The sequence below is a fragment of the Lolium rigidum genome, chromosome 4 (assembly GCF_022539505.1).
Source record: "Lolium rigidum isolate FL_2022 chromosome 4, APGP_CSIRO_Lrig_0.1, whole genome shotgun sequence".
NCBI classification, from domain to species: Eukaryota; Viridiplantae; Streptophyta; class Magnoliopsida; order Poales; family Poaceae; genus Lolium; species Lolium rigidum.
The window spans coordinates 188,783,488-188,802,165 of NC_061511.1; the positions used below are offsets into that span (position 1 = coordinate 188,783,488).

The window sequence follows — 18,678 nt, forward strand, 5'->3', positions numbered from 1 at the left end:
CGAAAATGTGCGTTTTTTAATTTGTTGTAAACGCCTAAATTATATATTATTTTTTGTTATTAACTATTGTTGTAAATATGTTACTGATTTGTTGTGAAGATACTTCTTGCATGGAAAACTGACTATTATTGTAAAAACCCAAATAAAAAAAGTTGTTTTTATTGTTAATTATTATTGTAAATATATTGATAGTTGTTGTAAATGTATGTAAGGTACATATAGTACTGAAATTGTTGTTCCTTGTTCGAATCATTGTGAGTATTGTTGTAAACATCAACTTTTTGGTTTTATTGTTAATATATTGATGATTTTGTTGTAAATATATTTTTGACATGTGAATTTTTCAGTGTTGGAGTATTGTTGTCAACGCCCAAATTGTTTATTGGTTTTATTGTTAATTATTGTTGTAAATATATTGGTGATTTGTTGTACAGATATTTTTTTATTGTAATAGTATATTTTGTAAATATATTTGGTGAATTTTTTAATTTTATTGATGATTTTTTTGTAACCAAATCTGCTGTAAAATATTTGCTCTTTAAACTTTTTTGTAACACTACTTTTTAAAAATATTACGTCAATTATATTGTAATAATATATATTTTTTGTACGTGGAGAGAGGATTTTTGTTGCAATACTCTTCACATTAGGGGTGTTCTGTTGTTTTAAAGTGGAGTATCTGGAGTGCGGGTTGGTTTCCAGAAAAGGGAGGGTGGCAAATGTATAAACTACATTTAAACTATAGTATTGTGGGTTGATTCTCCAGAAATCGGGGGATATAATGTAAACTTCCTAATGCGACTGAACGTTCGATGGTGATCCGATGGTACGGAGGACAACCGATTTTGCGGGTCAGGATCCGGAGACCGATGCCCAGCGTTGGCCAAAATATAATACCGTTTTGTTTTGTTATTCGTCTATATGAGAATTACACACGAGTGTGTAATTATGCTTTTATTTCTAGTTAGACATGAATTAGACATAAAACTAGGTGATTGAGAATTATGTTAGTTCTTGGTCTGACTTAGAACCAGCTGACCGCATCCAATATAATATCCCCTCATGCTAATTAGAAGGAAGAAAAAAATGTTTTTTCCCTCGTACTAGTGATTAAACTTTAGGGCATCTCCAGCGGCGCGACGCATTTCGGACGTCCAGACGAACGCGTCGTGTCCGTTTGCGTCGGGCCAAATGGTCGAAATCGTCCGGGCGTCCGTTTGCGTCGGGGTGGCTCCAGCGGCACGATGCATAATTTTTTTTTCATTCATGAAGCCATAATTTACATTAATAAAAAAACATAAAAAAAGCCAGAAAGGCGTGCTAAAAGTAGGTGCTGTCGTCGCTGACGAGGTCAATCAACTTCGGTGTCGGCCATGGAAGCTCGTACGCCGGCGGTGGAGGAGGTACCGCTGCATGGGCAGGAGGCTGTGGCCAGGGATCCCACGCCGGAGCAGCAGGCGGAGCGCGGACGTTGGAACGCGTCGGCGTGGCCGGATGAGTCGCACCTTGTCCCACCGCTCTCGGCCCTCGCGCTGCACGGGGGGAACCGGCACGCGCCTCGAGTTGAGATACCAGCCCCTTCCTGGCAAGTTCGCTTCTGGCCATGGTGATTTTCCTCCCATAGCTGCCGCACGAAGTCGACGCGGACGTATCGGCCGACCCGAGCCTTCTTGCCGGACCGCGAGCCGCTAGACTCGTGGTCGTTCTTGGTCTTGCGGAACGGCCAGCATTTCTTCCCCATGGCGTCGATGGGGTGGATACCGTGGGATGTGGCAATGGTTTGGTCGGGGAAATGGCCGCCGGCAGCGTCCCTTTAAGAGGCTCGGACGCCATCTCGCCTTCAATGGCCTGCCACTGCAACGCAGCCTCGCTGCGCATGCTCGCAAAGCCGAGTCGCGCCATTAACGCGACCCTGCAAAGGCTGCAGCGCGCCGCTCGCAAGTAATGCCGCGGAAGGCGACGCAGTTGTGTCCCTGCCAGGCGGGCCCGTGCGAGGACCGAGCGGACACTTTGCGCGTCCGCTCAGCGTCCGCAGAGACGCAAACCTAGCGCATATTCGGGCCAGGTTAGCGTCTCCGCGGACGTCCCGGTCTCTATGCTTCACGCCGCTGGAGGTAGTGCCAGACGCATTTTCGGTCACGGCGGACACAAATGATCGCTCAGCGTCCGTTTGTGTCGCCCCGCTGGAGATGCCCTTATGTTAAAAAATAGCCTAGCTATTTTTAATAGTTTGCACTTTTGAAAAAGTTGGCAAGTGCATCAATTCAATAAAGTATCATCGCAAGATATCTCAAGTTTAAACCCCAGCTAATCGATGCACTATTTAATATAAAAATAGTTGCAGCCTCGCATCTATCACACGTCTATAATAAACAATTCGGAATTTCAAAATCTTGCCTAGGGTATGCCTTAGTGGCTTAAGCTATTTAAGAACCTCAATACACCGGCCTCTTCTCATGCTCAACAATCAAACATGGCTTCCCTACTCGCCTATGTATCGCTAGCTACGCTACTCACGGGCATGGCCACAGTCTTTTTCGCCTCTGCCGTCGACGGCGTCGGCACGCAGAATGCCCCCAAACATCTCCACTTCTACATGCACGACGGCTACACTGGCCCCAAACCCACCTCCGTTCTAGTCGTAAACGGGACTGGCCAGCCGCTGAAGGGCTCCGGCGGAGGCGCCCGCTTCGGCGACACAGTGGTCATGGACGACCGCCTTACCGAGGGCCCTACGCTGGCGTCGAGAGTCGTCGGGCGCGCCCAGGGATTCACCGTAACGGCGTCCCAGGGCGATCCCGCAATGATCCTCGCCATGAACGTGCTGCTCACCGACGGGCTTTACAACGGGAGCTCGCTGACCGTGATGGGCCGCAACGACATCGCGATGCCGGAGAGGGAGCTGACGGTGGTCGGCGGGACCGGGGCTTTCAGGATGGCCACCGGGTACGTACTCTGGAAAACCGCGAGCTGGCGCGGGAGGAACGCCGTCCTCGAGCTGGATGCCTACGTCTACGTCAGTCCCGCCGCCGCCCGTGCATGAACGAACGAGCGAACGCATTGTTAATTTGCTGGGTTGTTGTTGTGGCTTCTGTTTTTAGTTTGCTGGGTTGGGAATAACATGTTCTCGTTGCGTTGCTTGCAGTCACCATTGGTACGTGTGGACTTTGAGTACTTCACTGTGTTGAATTGAAATCTATCTCGTCAGCTTCACTGTCTTTGTGTACTTCGCATCATATAGGCAACTTTTACAGCATCTTTTTACTCTCTATCATTTATACCTCAACTTTTCTCTCTTGCAGCTTGTGATCCTGTCCTGCCATAATCGCCGCCGACATGTCTTGATTTCCTAAAGAAAGGGCCACGCATGCATGTGAGTCCCACAATTTCCTTGAATTTATGAGGCAAAGCTAGCTTTTATGTAAGGGCATCTCCAGCGGTGCGACGCAAATGGTCGCTGAGCGACCGTTTTCGTCCGCCGTGACCGGAAATGCGTCTGGCACCACCTCCACCGGGGCAACGCAAAGTGACCGGGCCGTCCGCGGAGACGCAAACCTGACCCAAATATGCGCCTGGGATGCGTCTCTGGCGGACGCTCGGCGGACGCGGAAAGTGTCCGCTCGCGTCTGGCGGACGTTTTGTCTGGCCCGCCTGGCAGCGACCCTACGTCGATGCGTCTTCTCCGCCAGTACTGGCACCGAGGCGTCGCTTCGGCAGTCTACGGCCGCGTAAATGGCGATGCCTCGCGTGCCGCGTGGCCGTCGCCTACCTCTGCGCACGTAGTAATGGCGATGACACGCGTGGCGCGGCCGTCGCCCTGCCTCCGACCTATGTAAACAGGGGCACAAGCATCTCATCTCCTCCCCACTAAACCCTAGCCGCCGCTGCCGTAGTGCCGCTTCCGCTCAGCCTCCAGCAGATCCACCATGAGCAGCGCCGGACGCGGCCAGGCTGCCGCGCCTCCACCTCCACCTTCACCTCCCACTCCACCTCCCCCGGCCTCGAGCTCCGACGAGGAGTTCGACTCCGAAGACAGCACCGACCTCCTCCACCCGGTCAGGGACGCGGCGGCCCTGGCTGAAGCGGAGAAGGAAGCACAGGAGGAGCGGGCGGCCCCTGCGGCGGTCGACGCCGAGCTGGAACAGCGCAGGCCGGCGGCCGCCGCTGCAGCAGAGGACTTCGACTCAGAGATATCTTGGTTCTCCGATGACCCTGATGGGCCTACGCCGGAGGAGAGGGCGGTGGAGCAGAGGGCCATCGTCAAGTCTTTCGAGACCCTCAAGGACGACACCGCGAGCGCGAGACTGGAGCAGCGCCTGCAAGAGGACGCGGCGACGCACCGAGCCATAGCGGCCGCGCGGGAGGCTGCGGAGAAGCAGGCGACGGAGCGACGCAACGACGGTGCCGGCCCGTCAGTAAGCAAGTAGTCTAGGCCTATAGATCTACTTTGTATAGTTTTATTGCATTTATATGTACTACTTTGAAAGTTTTTAACTATGTTGCAATTCAAAAAATGGGTCGCCCCGGTGAGAGCACACCCAAATGCAAATGGACGAGCGTACAAAATATGTCCGCGGGGCGACACAAACGGACGCTCGCAACCACTTTTGGGCGTCCGAAATGCGTCGCGCTGCTGGAGATGCCCTAAGAGTAAGACCAAACTAAATTTACGCAAAGCTAGCATACAACCTTTGAGGCGAGTGCTGACAACCTAGTATATTATAGTAAGTATGATGGTGGAAGGGATAGTGGAGGTCACATCTTTGATGCGATTTATAATATAGTTTGCATCATGGTGAAAGCGACGATATATAGTGGAATTTACATCTTTCTAAAATGAGAATGCATAGTTAATCCAGAACCAATACTACTACGTAGTAGAATGGTTGGAGGTAGGGTGAAGAAGAGAATATATAGATTCGGCAAGTTAATTTCCTGCTTTTCCGCGGTAAAAAGGAAAAAAAAAACAGAAACCTTTTTTGCAAAACGGAAAGGGAAACTGTTTCTTTTAGCAGAAACGAAAACAACAAAGCGTTTTCCAACCGAATAGACACAGAAACGAAAATTTTGTTTCCGGCTTACAGGAGATTTCTGTTTTAGGATTACTGTGCATAGTCAAGTCTAACAGGCCTGAAATCTATTAGGGCATGTATAATAGTTGAGAAGGCATGCCTTCCCTTACCTCACAACATCAGCTAGAAAAGGCATTAGATATAAGTCATACAATACACTACTTTTTACAGCCATATCTACCAATTAATATTAATAATTAAATTTTGGTAGGAAATTTGTTGCTAAGGAAAAACATATGTGATACAATAGAGAAAATAGTCTTGCTTATTTCCTAAATGATAATCCGTTAGATAAGGGAAGACAACCTTCCCTCTCTTTATTTTTTCTTCTCTAACCAAGCAAAAATCTGATGTGGCATACCTAAGAGAAGGCTGATATCACCCGATTGTATGTGCTAGGGCACCACCTAGTCTTACCCGGTGCTCCCCCGTTGGATTGCATCCTACATCCCAAAGCTTCGCTTCTTATCCTTGTCTTCGTCCTCACCTACCTCTGAAGTACCATCCAGTGCGCCGCTCCACACATCCCTCCAACCCATCGGCTCTCCTCTTTGTCTCCCACCGTCGCCCCCACTGGTCCGGGAACCCCTGGAGACACCCTCGATCTGATGCGCTAGCCCGCTGATCTGAGGCCCTAATCGCCCAATTCGAGTCGCCATGGACGACAGTGCGGCCGCCTTGCGCATCCCCGCGGTTCACCCATGTGATGAAGTGGCGGCGGAGGCCGCGGTGAGGGATCCTGCCCCGGTGACGGTCGCCCATCCGCCGCCTGCCGCCGGGAGGACGCCCACCTCCACCGCGCGCTGCCGGGAAGTGCCTCGCTCCCGCCGCCTGCCGTTGGACCCTCTCTCCATGCTCGGACGAGCCGCCGAGCCCCACCGATCGATTCACTCCTCTTCCCCTTGCTCCCCTAGTTCTACATCCAGAAATCTCGAAGCATGTAAAAAAATTATGTTCCCCCAGTTCTGCTTGTAAATGTTTGGAGGAGGATGTATTTTCGAGCTTTTTAGATCTACAATGATGGCAGCGGTGGATATATTTTCTCATTTCTACATCCAAGATCTTGAAATACTAGTATGTTGCTCAGCTTTGGATGTATTTTTTTTCTACATTCATTGCTGCTCTTTTTATATCGCCAACACCAACACTTTATATTTCCAGGATGTATAAACTCCAATTTATTACATGCCAATACTTAGAACTGGAGAAAGAAAACGAGGGAAATGTCGGATGCATTTTTTACTTTTGTCTTTTATTTTTATCTGAATTTGGGGACCACAAATGTGGAGCTGGGGAAAGGTGAAGGCGTTATCTGCATGTGTGATGCTTCATGTGCACACACACAAAGCAGCGATGCCGGTCGGAAGGAGGAACCATAGGGAATCAGGATTATTCTACTTTTAGAACGACAAAGTTATCGAAATTAGTTTATTTTCATTTTTGGGTGGGGCACCACCTAAGATTAAATGGTGGACAAAGTTGTCGGATTGGTTTATTTTCGTTTTTGGGTGGGGCACCGCCTAAGAGTAAATGGTGCTAGGGCACTGTGTAGCCATGCCCTATTACATGACGCCTACCTTCTCGGTCAAGCACCCAAGGCCTATCTCGAAACCGCCAACTCCTCGTCCTCCGCGCACGCCACAAATTCGAGCGGAGCAAAACCGACTACATGCCCAACCCATGCAACTCCATGACCTTGGACAGCCTCGTCGTCCACCCCAACCCCGTCGTCATCCCTAATGGAGGAGGGTCTCCTCTAGGTATCGGTCCAGCTCCTACTACGGGAGAGGGCAGATCTTGCTGCACCGGTGCCTCTGGTGAAGGGGAAATCGACGCCATCGATATCCCCACTCCTCCTTTGCTTGGGAGGAGGCATCTCCATCAGCACCATCATCTCCATCTACGAGATCGACATCATCCCCCTCATAGTTTGTGTTGAATTGAACCCCGAATATTGTTTTTAGTGCTATTGCATGTTCGTGATTGGTACTTTGTCATTATTTGGTGGGGAGATTATATATTCAGATTGTGTGGTAATCATTATGCCTCTGGTCCATATCATGTTTGACACTTTTGAGTAGTTCCCCACGTTCCTGAGGGCATAGGATGATCTGGCTATGATTCTATAGATGTGAAATGAGTATTTGGTCAAGTTTTCTATCTTTTATGTTATTCTATGATGGTTTTATGCGAACGTCGAATTCATATTACTTCACCTATATGGGCTCATAGGGCTGCACTTTGATGTAATGCATTAGTGCTGGAGGGGTCAGAATGACAGAAACCGTCTTCCAACACTATGGGTTCCATTAGAGGAGTTTATGTCGGGAACCACAAATCTTATGGCTATGATGGGACATTTATGTCTTAATGATTCCTATACTTACTCATGAAAATGGCTCTATGACTCATCATAAGGGGTGTATTTGCACATATCTATGGCTGCACCTAACTAAGGCTCCGCCCCTAATTGAATAAAGTTTGACAAGATATTTACCATGTTCTTTAGAACTCAGATGCTAGTGAATCCATGCCGTCCTCGGGTACTTTAGTCTCATATAAGCACACACACTTGAGCTTGTCCTCTTGCTGCATAGAGGATTGGGCTTTTCTATTTACTTTCTGCACTTTATTTTTATCGCAAACTATATACCCAAAAACACCAAAACCGTTAATTTACTATTATTGCTTTCTTGTCGTTTCTGCTAACCAATATCTTCAGCTGCTCGTGGGTTCCACAACCTTTCTTATTGAAAAGCACTACAATTGACCTCCTACACTTGGGAGCCATCAGATAGGTGCTTTCTTATAAGCTTTACACCATATATGAGCTGTAAGTGTTTTTCCCCTTGAATGTGAGCTTGTATTTCCATTTTTCATTCAGCTTCACTTGTATAGACATTTCTTGGTTTTTGCCTTTCTTTGGCGGGAACTTCTTAGTTTTAGCCTTTTCTTTGGTATCATCGTAATAGCCAACTCATTGGGTTCATTCTCTCTCTTTTTTCTTTTTCTTTTCTTTTTAGGATAGTGCCTCATGGATACTTGCCCACCAACATAATGATAACCATGTTGGTGGAATTGGTTTAAAGGCTAGAGCGGGAGGCTGGTTGGTCAACTAAAGATACTATCAACTAACTTACATATGATTTAGCGATGAGGTTCACCATTTGAAATATTGGACTGTCACACAAACATCAACCTTCATATTTCGAAGACACATACGAATATAAATATTCATAACTGAATATGTGCCACGTTTGTAATAACAACCATAATGGGATGTATAGACTATAATTCAAAGCTACTATCTCTCAATCAAGTCTAAATAATGTTCCTATGTACTATCTCCTTTGCCTCATCATATAGCGAGAAGAACACAAACTAGATAAACATCCATTATCACTTCCCTAAATATTGATGAAGCAATGCACAAGTACTTGCTATTGTTAAATTGCACACGTAAATATAGAAAATGTGTCATACCTATTTCATCAATTCATACATAACGATTCATCATTATTGTTCTTCCTCTTCCAACCTAAAGTGCACAATACACTCACATATGGAATAGAGTCAAGAGAGTATAACTTGGTTCATTTAGGACATCATTTCAAAAAGTTTGATCAAACATATTGTGGGCTTCTTCATCAAAAGCTTGGTTCACAGTGGATATGATCCATATATATTCATAGTAATCATTGGGGATCATTTGCAAGTTCAACTAGCCACTTTTAGTGATGAAAATTAAAATCTTCCAACAAATTGTTGTAGCAATGCAGCCCAGTTTTGCCCTATTTAAACATCCCAGGAATATTTGCCAATATTTGTGTGTGTAGGGGATGAAAATTTATAGTTGATGCAGAATTTTCAACCTAATCGCAGTTACAAATAAAAAATGAAACAAATAGTGAGCAGCATCATGCAGATTTCTATTACTTCTTATACGTGCTTTACAAACAAAAATCTTTTTGTGGTTTTCAGTTTTGGGTGGAAAATACAACTAACTAAATAGAAAACAAGCTAAAGGAACAAGTGAAATATTTTTGGGTATTTGGGTTTTTTGGGTTTTTGCTAAGAGTAAACAACATGCAGAGGCTAAAAAGTAAAAAAAACTTTTTGGATTTTCAAGTTTTTGTGACAACAAAACTACAAACCGAAAAAATTAGACAATACTAGCATGGAATATACAATGGAAAGGAGGGGAAGAAATCATACTCCCCCAAGATTGGGTGGAAGCTAGTAGCCTGGTACGTAGTGGGGGTAATACACCCCAACCTTGCAATCCATCATCATAATAGGGCGCCGACTGATCCGAGGTGCCCACTCCTGAGGCGCGCCCTCATTCCCCATGAGAAGAAGAGCCTTCCCCAAGGTGATAATCGGATGTTGCAGTTGTGTCACCCTATGTGCGGTATGTTGGTGGTGCTGGAACATGATCCCATGAGGGCCCCTCCACCGAAGCTATCCATTTGTTTGATAACATTTCAAAATATTCAAGATGAGGGAGAACATTAAACTCATACTTATCGCGCTTAACCATGAATTGATACATTATTACATCATCTTGCGACGTCCTTATTATCCACATGTTATGTAGCATAGAGGAATCCAATAGGTTAGTTTCTATAATTTTAGTTCCCCTATTCTTATACTTCCTTTCCTCTTTAATATATTTATAAATCAAGGTAGCAATGGCTCCAGCAAAGAGAAGTTTGGTATCATTATGAGCCACATCATATGACAAGATTCTAGCAAGAATTACGCCCAAATTATAATCATGATATCTCCCCTCCTTTGCACACCTCAACAAGTATATAATAGGACCGGTGCAAGCAGTGGTGTTCTTCCTAGCAAGGAATCCCCTCACAATTAATAGAGCAAAATATCTAAGCCCGGGATGCTGAATATGTGAAAAATTCTATGAATATCCTCACGCACATCTACGCTTATGCTTCTCCATAAATTCTAGAGACTAGCACCAGAATCACTTGGGATTTCCTCCCAACTTCCATCATTAGGAACACGTAGAGATTTGCAAAATTCTTCCAAAGACATGACAAATCTTTGTTGTCTCATAACAAACTTAATATCAGAAGTGATGGGGGTGTTCTTACCTTTCTTGCTTACCTTATCTTTGGTGTGAACAAATCTGAAGGTGGCAACGAATTCTCAACTTATCTTGGCATAAGTCTTTTGGGGATGGCTTGCAAAGCCTTCCAACCTTGTTTGAGCTAGGAAGTAGTTGAAGTCTTCTTCTATGTGTAGCAAACTCAGCATTTCGGGATCTTGTCGTCTTGTGGAACGCACGTCCAAGCCTTCCGCCTTGCTAAGCATGTCGTCCTCCCACAATTGTTCTTCATCAAGGTTGATGGAGACTTTTGTGTTTCTTCTTGACCTTAGATCACTAGGGAGGCCCTTGACCTTGTTCATGGTGAATGAGACCTTGCTGAACTTTAGTCAAATATGACTAAACAGTTAGATGTAGAAGTTATAACTACTTAGGAATACTCATGGAGGGTCTACCAAGGAAGACTATAAATTATTTCAACCTAAAAACTAAAAATCCATGGATTTTTCATGCATAAGATGTGACACCAAGTGCAGCATTTTTCTCACAATACAAAGCATCATATTAAAATTAAATTGGATGAGTGAAGGAATCACATACCAAGGAGTTATCCTTCCAAAGGGATTTGAAATGGTTGCCCGATAAAAAATGAAGTAGCAAAGGAGCAAAATATATAAAAAATTGAATGGTATATGCTCGGATTCTGAGTGGAAATGATGAACCTGGGTGTTTGGATGCCACCTAACTTCATCTGTGGGACCCACAAGGACACGTTGCACGCCCTAGTGAAGTGGGCATGCCACCAGGTCCCTTTTGGTCCTTGTTTTTGTTTTGCCTTGTTCTTTCGCGTGGTGGATCCTCTGTGCAGAAACATGACGTGGGAATATTTTCGTGAATTTTGGAGAATAATTTCTGTGTAGGAATTTTTTAAACTCAAAAACTATCAAAAACATGCATAAAATAATTAAAGTAACTTAAATTAAGTGAAAGAATTCTAATGAACTACTACAGCAATATTTTAATGGAAAACATTATTTTATCATTATCATGTTAAGAATGAGGTTGATCAAGTCTCACTATTACTATGATAAGGATGGAAACAATGATTCTTTTATTATTATGAGAGAAATTTTCAGGATAACTCACAGTAGATTGGAATTGTTCCAACCATTATTGTTTGATATTTAGGCTTTGGAGGAGGAATGGGTATTTCAAAGATTCCAATTGTAAGAACCCTTGGTTCAATAGCATTAACACTCTTCTTTGGTGATTCACCATAATTTTTCTTTGGAAAATAAATAGTATGCTCCTTCCTTTTTACATTGAATGTAACCTTGCTTTCAGTACAATTAATTACAACCCCTAAAGTATTTAGAAAACATCTACCAAGAATAAGATATAAGTTATCATCTTCAGACATTTCTAATATCACAAAGTTCGTAGGGATCTGCACATTAGCAATCATGATAGGAACATCTTCACATATACCAATAGGAATAGCAATGGATTTATCACCCATTTAAAGTGAAACCTCAGTGAGTACTAACTTATTTAAATTGAGTTTTTATAAAGAGAGAAAGGCATGACACTTACTCTAGCTCGAATGTCACATAGAGCATACTTCACATATATATATTTTATCGTGCAAGGAATAGATGGAATACCTAGATCTCCACGCTTTTCTTCTAGCTTTCCCTTAAAAGAATAGTCAGCAAGCATGGCATTGATAGCTTCATTGGGTATTTTATTTTTGTTAGTAACACTATCTTTCATATATTTAGAATAAGGAGAATCTTAAGAGCATCAACAAAAGGAATTTGCAAATATTAACTTTTTATCAATTCAATAAACTTTTTATATCTTACATCATCTAAGGTTTTCATTACCTCTTGAGGATATGGTATGGGTCTTTGCACCCATGGATCCCTTTCCTTACCTTTTGATTGAGGTGGTGGCTTCTTCTTTTTTGCTTTTGTCCCTAGAGGATTGAGGGTCTTCCCTTGCAGTAGGGTGAGATTCTTCATATTCTCATCTTCATGTGGCTCTTCATGTGGTTGAGACATTTTCACATCATCTTCTTCATTATTATTATTATCTTCAGTCTCAGCATCAGAAATAGATACATCATTTTCTTGTTCTTCCGAATTTTTATTATGTTCACTTTCATTGGGAGATTCTCCTGCAAAAGATTTCTTTTTAAGAGCCTCTTGCTCTTTTCTCTTTGGATGTCCATCAGGATAATCAGGATCTTGAGTGTTGGAGCCTCCCCTAGTGTTAACTCTACAGACTTGTCTCTTCTCATCAAGAAGCTTCTCATATAGTTTATTTTGAAAAGAAATCATTTGCTCCACTTGATTATTCATCATTTTGCAATGCTTAACAGTCATCTTAATAGAATGAACACAAGAACTTACCCTTTCATGAAGGACTTTGATTTATTTAGAGTTATCAATTATATCCCTTTCAATATCATTGTCAAAGGATTTATGATAATAAGTAAAGTAATCTAAATGAACAACATAGGATATTTCGGTAGGAGTTGATACCTTTCCATTACCTTCAACACAACATATAGCATGAACTTGGATAGGAAAACATGGTTCATCGATAGGGGACTTGACACCAATTTCAGAGAGTTCCTTCAAGTCAGAAGTTTTAATTCCCCTTTCTTTGATAGATCTTGATGCTTCTTGCATGTCTTCAATAGTTATGAATACCTCTCTGGTTACAGATCATTTCAATTTTATCTTCCTCTTAAATATGCCAATTATTATAATTATGATTAATTGTGTTCAATAAATCTTTAGCTTCCTCACCAGTTTTGTGCCTGAAAATATTACCTGCAACACTGTCTAGATAAGATCTAGATCTTTCTGTTAGTCCATTGTAAAATATATCAAGAAACCAAATTATCTTCAAAATCATGAGCAGGGCATCTCCTCTCAAGGGCACCAAGCTTGTGGAATACCCTTCTCTTTACTTTGCCCGAAGTTTCTAATTTCAGCAATCATGGCATGTATTTTACTAGCGGGGAAATACTTATTATAAAACAAGTATGTGCACGCCTCTTTGCTAGTGATTGACTTTGGATCTAAAGAGTTATATCAAGCTTTTGATTTTCCTCCCAAAGAGAAAGGTAATAATTTCAAGAAGTAATAGGGTTGTTGGATTTCAATTTTCCCATAGAGGCAAGATAGACCATTAAGATTTATTAAGTGTTCATAAGGGAATTCTTCTTCTTTACCATAGAATTTAGATGCTTCAACCCTTTCTATTATTTCAGAGTCAACAGTGAACTCATAATCTTTATCTTTAATATATATTGCAGGTGCATCAATTTTACTAGCCATAGGGAATAAATCTTCTAGACAAGTACTCACACGAGCATCAAATTTATCCAAATCATATAAATCAAGGTTCGTGAAAGCTTCAGTGAGAGCAATATCAACTTTGGTGCCTGCTCATGTAGCTTCTTGAGCACTATATGGTCTTTCTCCTTAGCACAAAGTTGGCCTAAGAAAAAGCTAGGCGGGAAGAAATACACACGGCAAAGGGGTGGCTTTGTGTGTGTTTCTTAAAAGCACACGGCAAAGGACTATGGTGGGAAACTCCAAACCGCGCGGGAAAATTGGCGCGAACTCATATGTGCGCGGGGAGGCAGGAGTCGACGCGGCCCCAAAATCTTTGTCATGTGTCCGTTAGGGGGAACGTGACAAAGAGTTGTCGCTGTAACGCCTCCATCAGATGCGACCATTCAGGCAACGTGTGGACGAATCATTTGTCGTGTGCTTACCTAGGCTTTGTTGTGTGCTCGTTCTTCGCCGTGTGTATTTCTAGGATTTTACTATGTCCTTTTTCCGTCATGTGTTTTTTAGGATATTGCCATGACTGTTCTTTGTCGTGCATTTAAGTGTTCGGAACATGGCAAAGGCAAATCCTTTGCCGTGTTCCAGGCTATGTGGCACACGGCAGCGGCCGTTCTTCGGTAGTGAATAGAGCAAGTTGCTGAATCTTCAGGGAACAAAGAACAAATCAGGATCGTACCCTTTAGTTTTTATACGGACGCGATATAGCTATGTATATAATATACTCATCTTGTATGGTCTTAATTCAAGGGGCAGCTAGCATAGATTCTTGCCATGCACTATATTATTTGATTTTGGTAGGACATGGCATTATACCTAGCTAGTTTTTATCTTAAACAACCCCGCGCGCGCGAGGTCCATCGATCGTGCAGAATACGCTTTATTCGAACGGATTATTGCCTTCTACATCCCACCGAATATTTCTATTTAATTAACTTCGCATGCCACTGTGCCTAGTGATCATCGATACCCATCGATTGCTCCCAATATCTTAATAAGGGTAAAAATGTCAAATTTTTCTTGATGAAAAGCTGCTAAATAGGGCAATTCATGTAAAAAAAAATGTGATAGTAGGGCTATACACTGAATTCACTCTTATAATTTTTTTAAAATACATACACGCAGTCATCGACCATGTTTGATGGAAGCTATCCAACGCCATCTCGAGACCTTAGAGAATCTCCAGTCGCATCTCTAAAGGATTTTGGGGCGCCTCGGACATATTTTCGGCCCCAGTCACGCGCCACAAACGTCCCTTATGTCCGGCGCGGTCCAATATGGTGTCCGGCCCCGGTAGCGTGCCCCAAACATCCCTTCTGTCCGCAGCGCCAGCCAGGCCACGGTGTGGACGACGTTGCCTTCACTGGCCGTGGCGGTCCACTCTAATTCGAGGAGGCCGGTGCTTCATTCGGGGAGGAGTAGGCATCGCGCAACGAGGAGGGGGGACAAGGAGGAGGAGGATGAGGACGAGGATGACGAAGAGGACGGCGACGAAGAGGACGACGAGGAGGAGGATGCCGCGGAGGATGCAGAGAAACTCGTGGAGGTTGACGCGGCCGGCGTGAGGAAGAAGAGGAAGAAGAAGGTGGTCTCGGGCTCACAAGGCCCCAAGTGGAAGGTTCTGGAAGATCAATGCCTCTGCTAGTCGTGGTCGACGGTGAGCCATGGCTCGGTCATCGGCGCCAACCAAAAATATGCGAAGTACTGGGCGAGGATCAAGGCAGAGTTCGATGAGCACAAGTTCGTCGACAACTATTACCGCATGATTCCAATGAAGAGGATCCAAAAGGCAATATTAACGCGCCAGGCCATCATCCAGGCGTCGGTGAACATGTTCCATAGATACCATACCGAGCTCAAGAACAGAGGCGACAGCGGCACAAACGCTGGCAATACGGCATGCCTCTTTCTACCACAAGTACAGCGCCTCGTTTAATCACGATCTGATAGTCCATTGCACTTCATTTGATTAGTTCGACCGCGCCATGGCTTTGTACCGGAAGAATTCGGAAGGGTATAGGCCTTTCGTGTTGCTGCATTGCTATAGTAAGCTCAAAAAGAGTGAGAAGTGGTGGTTGATGCGTATTTCCTTGTCGAAGGGGAAAGATGCCTCCATTGATCTGGATGTGCCGCTCGCAACATCGTTAGGGCGTCCTATGGCCAACAAGGTTGCCAAGGCCGCCTTGCCGGAGGTAGCGGCGACTAAGAAGAGGCAGGCGTCGATCACTCAGGGCCACGCCGAGGTCTCCCCGACCTTGATCTTCCGCGACAAAATAACCGACGAAAGGTGGGCGACGCTGCTCCAGAGGCAAGAAGAGAAGATGGAGCTGAAGAAACACAAGGAGGACTTCTCCCTGTTGACCGCGTTGACAGCTGGAATTTCTCCCCAGACGTTGCCGACGAACAACTTCTACAAAGGTATGATCCTCGGTGACATCAAAGCCAAAATGGCGGCGGCCGAGGCAGCGGCAGCAACCCCACCCCCAGAGGCAGAGCTGGCACCAGCAGGCGTGTCGGCGACAGCGTTTGCTAGTACACCTACGCTAGCGGCATCAACATCAGCATCGGCATCGGCGATGGCCTCGGCGTTTGCGATGGGGCAGGCATACCGGGCAGAGCATGAGTCGTGCTCGATGGGCCTATGTCGACTCATGATGCGCCGTCGGTGTCGTCGAACCCCTAATTTATGTTCAATTTGCACCACCGGTCTGTAATATTATCGCGCGTCCAGTAGTTTAAGCGCAGCTACTTTGATCGCGACGACTTCGGCGGAAATGATCTCTTTTGAATGGGGGTGGTTTTGGGGGACGCGGCTGGGCAGCGACATCCTCCAAACACAGCACGAAGAAAAAGCGTCCCCCAAACGCTCAATCTGGCGTCGTTTGGGGGACGATTTGGGGAGCGGCTGGAGATGCTCTTACTTCATCTACTGGGCATGTGTGTGCCGCTATATAAGGTAGCACCCATGTCTATGGTTCGTGTAGTTCAAACCCTACTTTAAACACTAAGCCAGGACCAATGGAACATAATGAGAGCTCGCCAAAATATGAGCTTACGCCATTAGATCACGAAGCACATCCTAAGGGAGACACTAAGCGAGGAGGGTGGATCACTCTTCCCTTCATAGCTGGTTACATGATCTCTGATCTCTCAATTAATTCTCCTCCTGAAGAAACAAAAACATGTGCAAATGCGTGTCTTGTGTGAGCATGCAGGGAGCATGCTTGCGATGGGGCTGGCCATCAACGGGACGACCACAAACCTGCAAATTTACCTGATTAAGGAGTACAACATGGAGAGCATCGACGCGACCCAGATCGCTTACATCGTCCGCGGCTCGCTCTACCTCGTGCCCCTCGGCGGAGCCATTCTCTCCGACGCCTACTTCGGCTGCTTCCCCGTCATCCTCGCCGGCGCAGCCATCAACGTTCTGGCCTTCGTGTTGCTGACGCTCTCCGCGGCGCTGCCGTCCCTGCGGCCGCCGCACTGTCCGACAGCGTCCGCGGCGTGCCAGAAGGGGACGCCCGGGCAGCTCGCCGTGATGTACGGTGCCATGTTCCTTCTCGCAATTGGCACCGGCGGGACACGTTTCAACATGGCGACAATGGGCGCGGACCAGTTCAGCAGCTCGCGCGATCAGGACACCTTCTTTAACTGGTACTTCGTCTTCCTCTACGGTTCCTTCCTGGTTGGCGACACGGCTATCGTCTATCTCCAGGACGGCGTATCCTGGGCCCTGGGATTTGGTGTCTGCCTCGCCGCCATGGCATTCAGCTTGCTGATGCTCCTCATGGGCACGCGGTTCTACCGGATGCCTGCGCCAAAGGGCAGCCCATACTCGGAGCTCGCCTGCGTCGTCGTAGCCGCGGTGCGCAAGGGTCGCGTCGACGTGGGCGCGCGGTACTACGTCGGAAACGATGCCGCCGCCGTGGACTCGGATAGCGTGGGCGCTCCAAGCAAAAGACTAAGGTTAATTCCTAGCTAGCATTCCTAATTTACCCCAAACGGATCGAGTGGTCATGATATCTGAACAAGGATGCTCGATCGTGTTCCTGAATCATATATGTCGATGACATCTTTGCAGATTTCTTAATCGTGCCGCCAGGATCACTGCAAACGACAACTTCCTGGAGACATCTGGTGCCGGTCACGGCCCTAGCGGCTCGCGGCTGCTGTGCAAGGTCCAGCAAGTCGAGGACCTCAAGTCCCTGCTCGCCGTCTTCCCGTTATGGTCCTCCGGCATAATGCTAAGCGTGTCCATCGGGGTGATGATCGGCATGAACATCCTGCAGGCTCTCACCATGGACCGCTCCGTTGGCCACCACCGCTTCAAGATCCCGGCAGGGTCCATGGGTGTCTGCTCGGTCGCTGCCTTCATCGCAGTCACCCCGGTCCTGGACCGGGTCGCCTTCCCGCTCTGGCGTAGGATCGCCGGCGTGCCTCCGTCCGCCCTGCAGCGCGTGGGCCTTGGTCACGTGGTGAACGTTGCAGGCATGGTGGTCGCGGCGCTGGTGGAGCGTCGAAGGTTGACCATCGTGCGCCTGCTCCATGGCGAGGCAGCGAATTTTGGGTGGGTTACCCCCATGTCCGTCTTGTGGCTCGTCTTCCCTATTGCTATCGTTGGCATCGGGGAGGCCCTCCATTTCCCAGGAACCATGGCCTTCTACTACATGGAGTTCCCCAAGGCGTTGAGGAGCTTGGCCACGGCTATGGCGCCGCTGCTCATCGCCATGGGGTTCTACCTCAGCACAGTGTTCGTCGACGTCGTCAGGCGAGTCACGGCGTGGCTGCCGGGGAACATAAATCAGGGGAGGTTGGACAACATGTACTGGACCTTGGCTGTGGCGGCGACTATCAACTTTGGTTATTTTCTACTTTGTGCAGGCCGATACAAGTATCAAAACCAATCGACCACCATGGCGGATTGCTAAGGCTCCGTCATCTATTTGCTTTTTGTTTCTTCCGAAAAAGGCTAGGTCTTGTTAATTCTCAATCAACCAAGGATGATTAACCATCCCCTTGTATGATTATGTTTGGTTTGTGTTCTACACCTTCCTCTTTCTTGCGCTTTCTTGGCCAGGTTGTGCTTTGTGTGCTTCACTGCTTCTTCGTGTCCATTGTGTTAAATGTAATACAGCGTATACCATATATTATTATTACATATATCAAAGTT

The 18,678-nt window shown here is 46.0% G+C and overlaps 2 protein-coding genes across 2 annotated transcripts; both read left to right on the top strand.

Moving 5' to 3' along the window:
• The first annotated feature begins 2,521 nt into the window (after positions 1 to 2,521).
• On the top strand, positions 2,522 to 3,043 carry LOC124647933 (dirigent protein 1-like). Its single transcript, XM_047187780.1, has one exon. The coding sequence runs from the start codon at positions 2,522 to 2,524 to the stop codon at positions 3,041 to 3,043; it is 522 nt and encodes a 173-aa protein (XP_047043736.1).
• A 12,618-nt stretch (positions 3,044 to 15,661) lies between these two features.
• LOC124647934 (protein NRT1/ PTR FAMILY 2.7-like) lies at positions 15,662 to 18,436 on the top strand. Its single transcript, XM_047187781.1, has 4 exons — positions 15,662 to 16,037; positions 16,519 to 16,635; positions 16,721 to 17,474; positions 17,590 to 18,436. Exons 1-4 carry the CDS (start codon positions 15,662 to 15,664, stop codon positions 18,434 to 18,436), a joined length of 2,094 nt encoding a protein of 697 aa, XP_047043737.1.
• Positions 18,437 to 18,678: the final 242 nt, after the last annotated feature.

Bases quoted from the DNA above. Each gene is read 5' to 3' on its own strand.
- LOC124647934 (XM_047187781.1), top strand. From the start codon at position 15,662: ATGGCCAACAAGGTTGCCAAGGCCGCCTTGCCGGAGGTAGCGGCGACT. The intron at 16,636-16,720 runs GTTACATGATCT...GTGAGCATGCAG, and splicing joins CACTCTTCCCTTCATAGCTG to GGAGCATGCTTGCGATGGGG. The intron at 17,475-17,589 runs GTTAATTCCTAG...ACATCTTTGCAG, and splicing joins GCTCCAAGCAAAAGACTAAG to ATTTCTTAATCGTGCCGCCA.
- LOC124647933 (XM_047187780.1), top strand. From the start codon at position 2,522: ATGGCCACAGTCTTTTTCGCCTCTGCCGTCGACGGCGTCGGCACGCAG.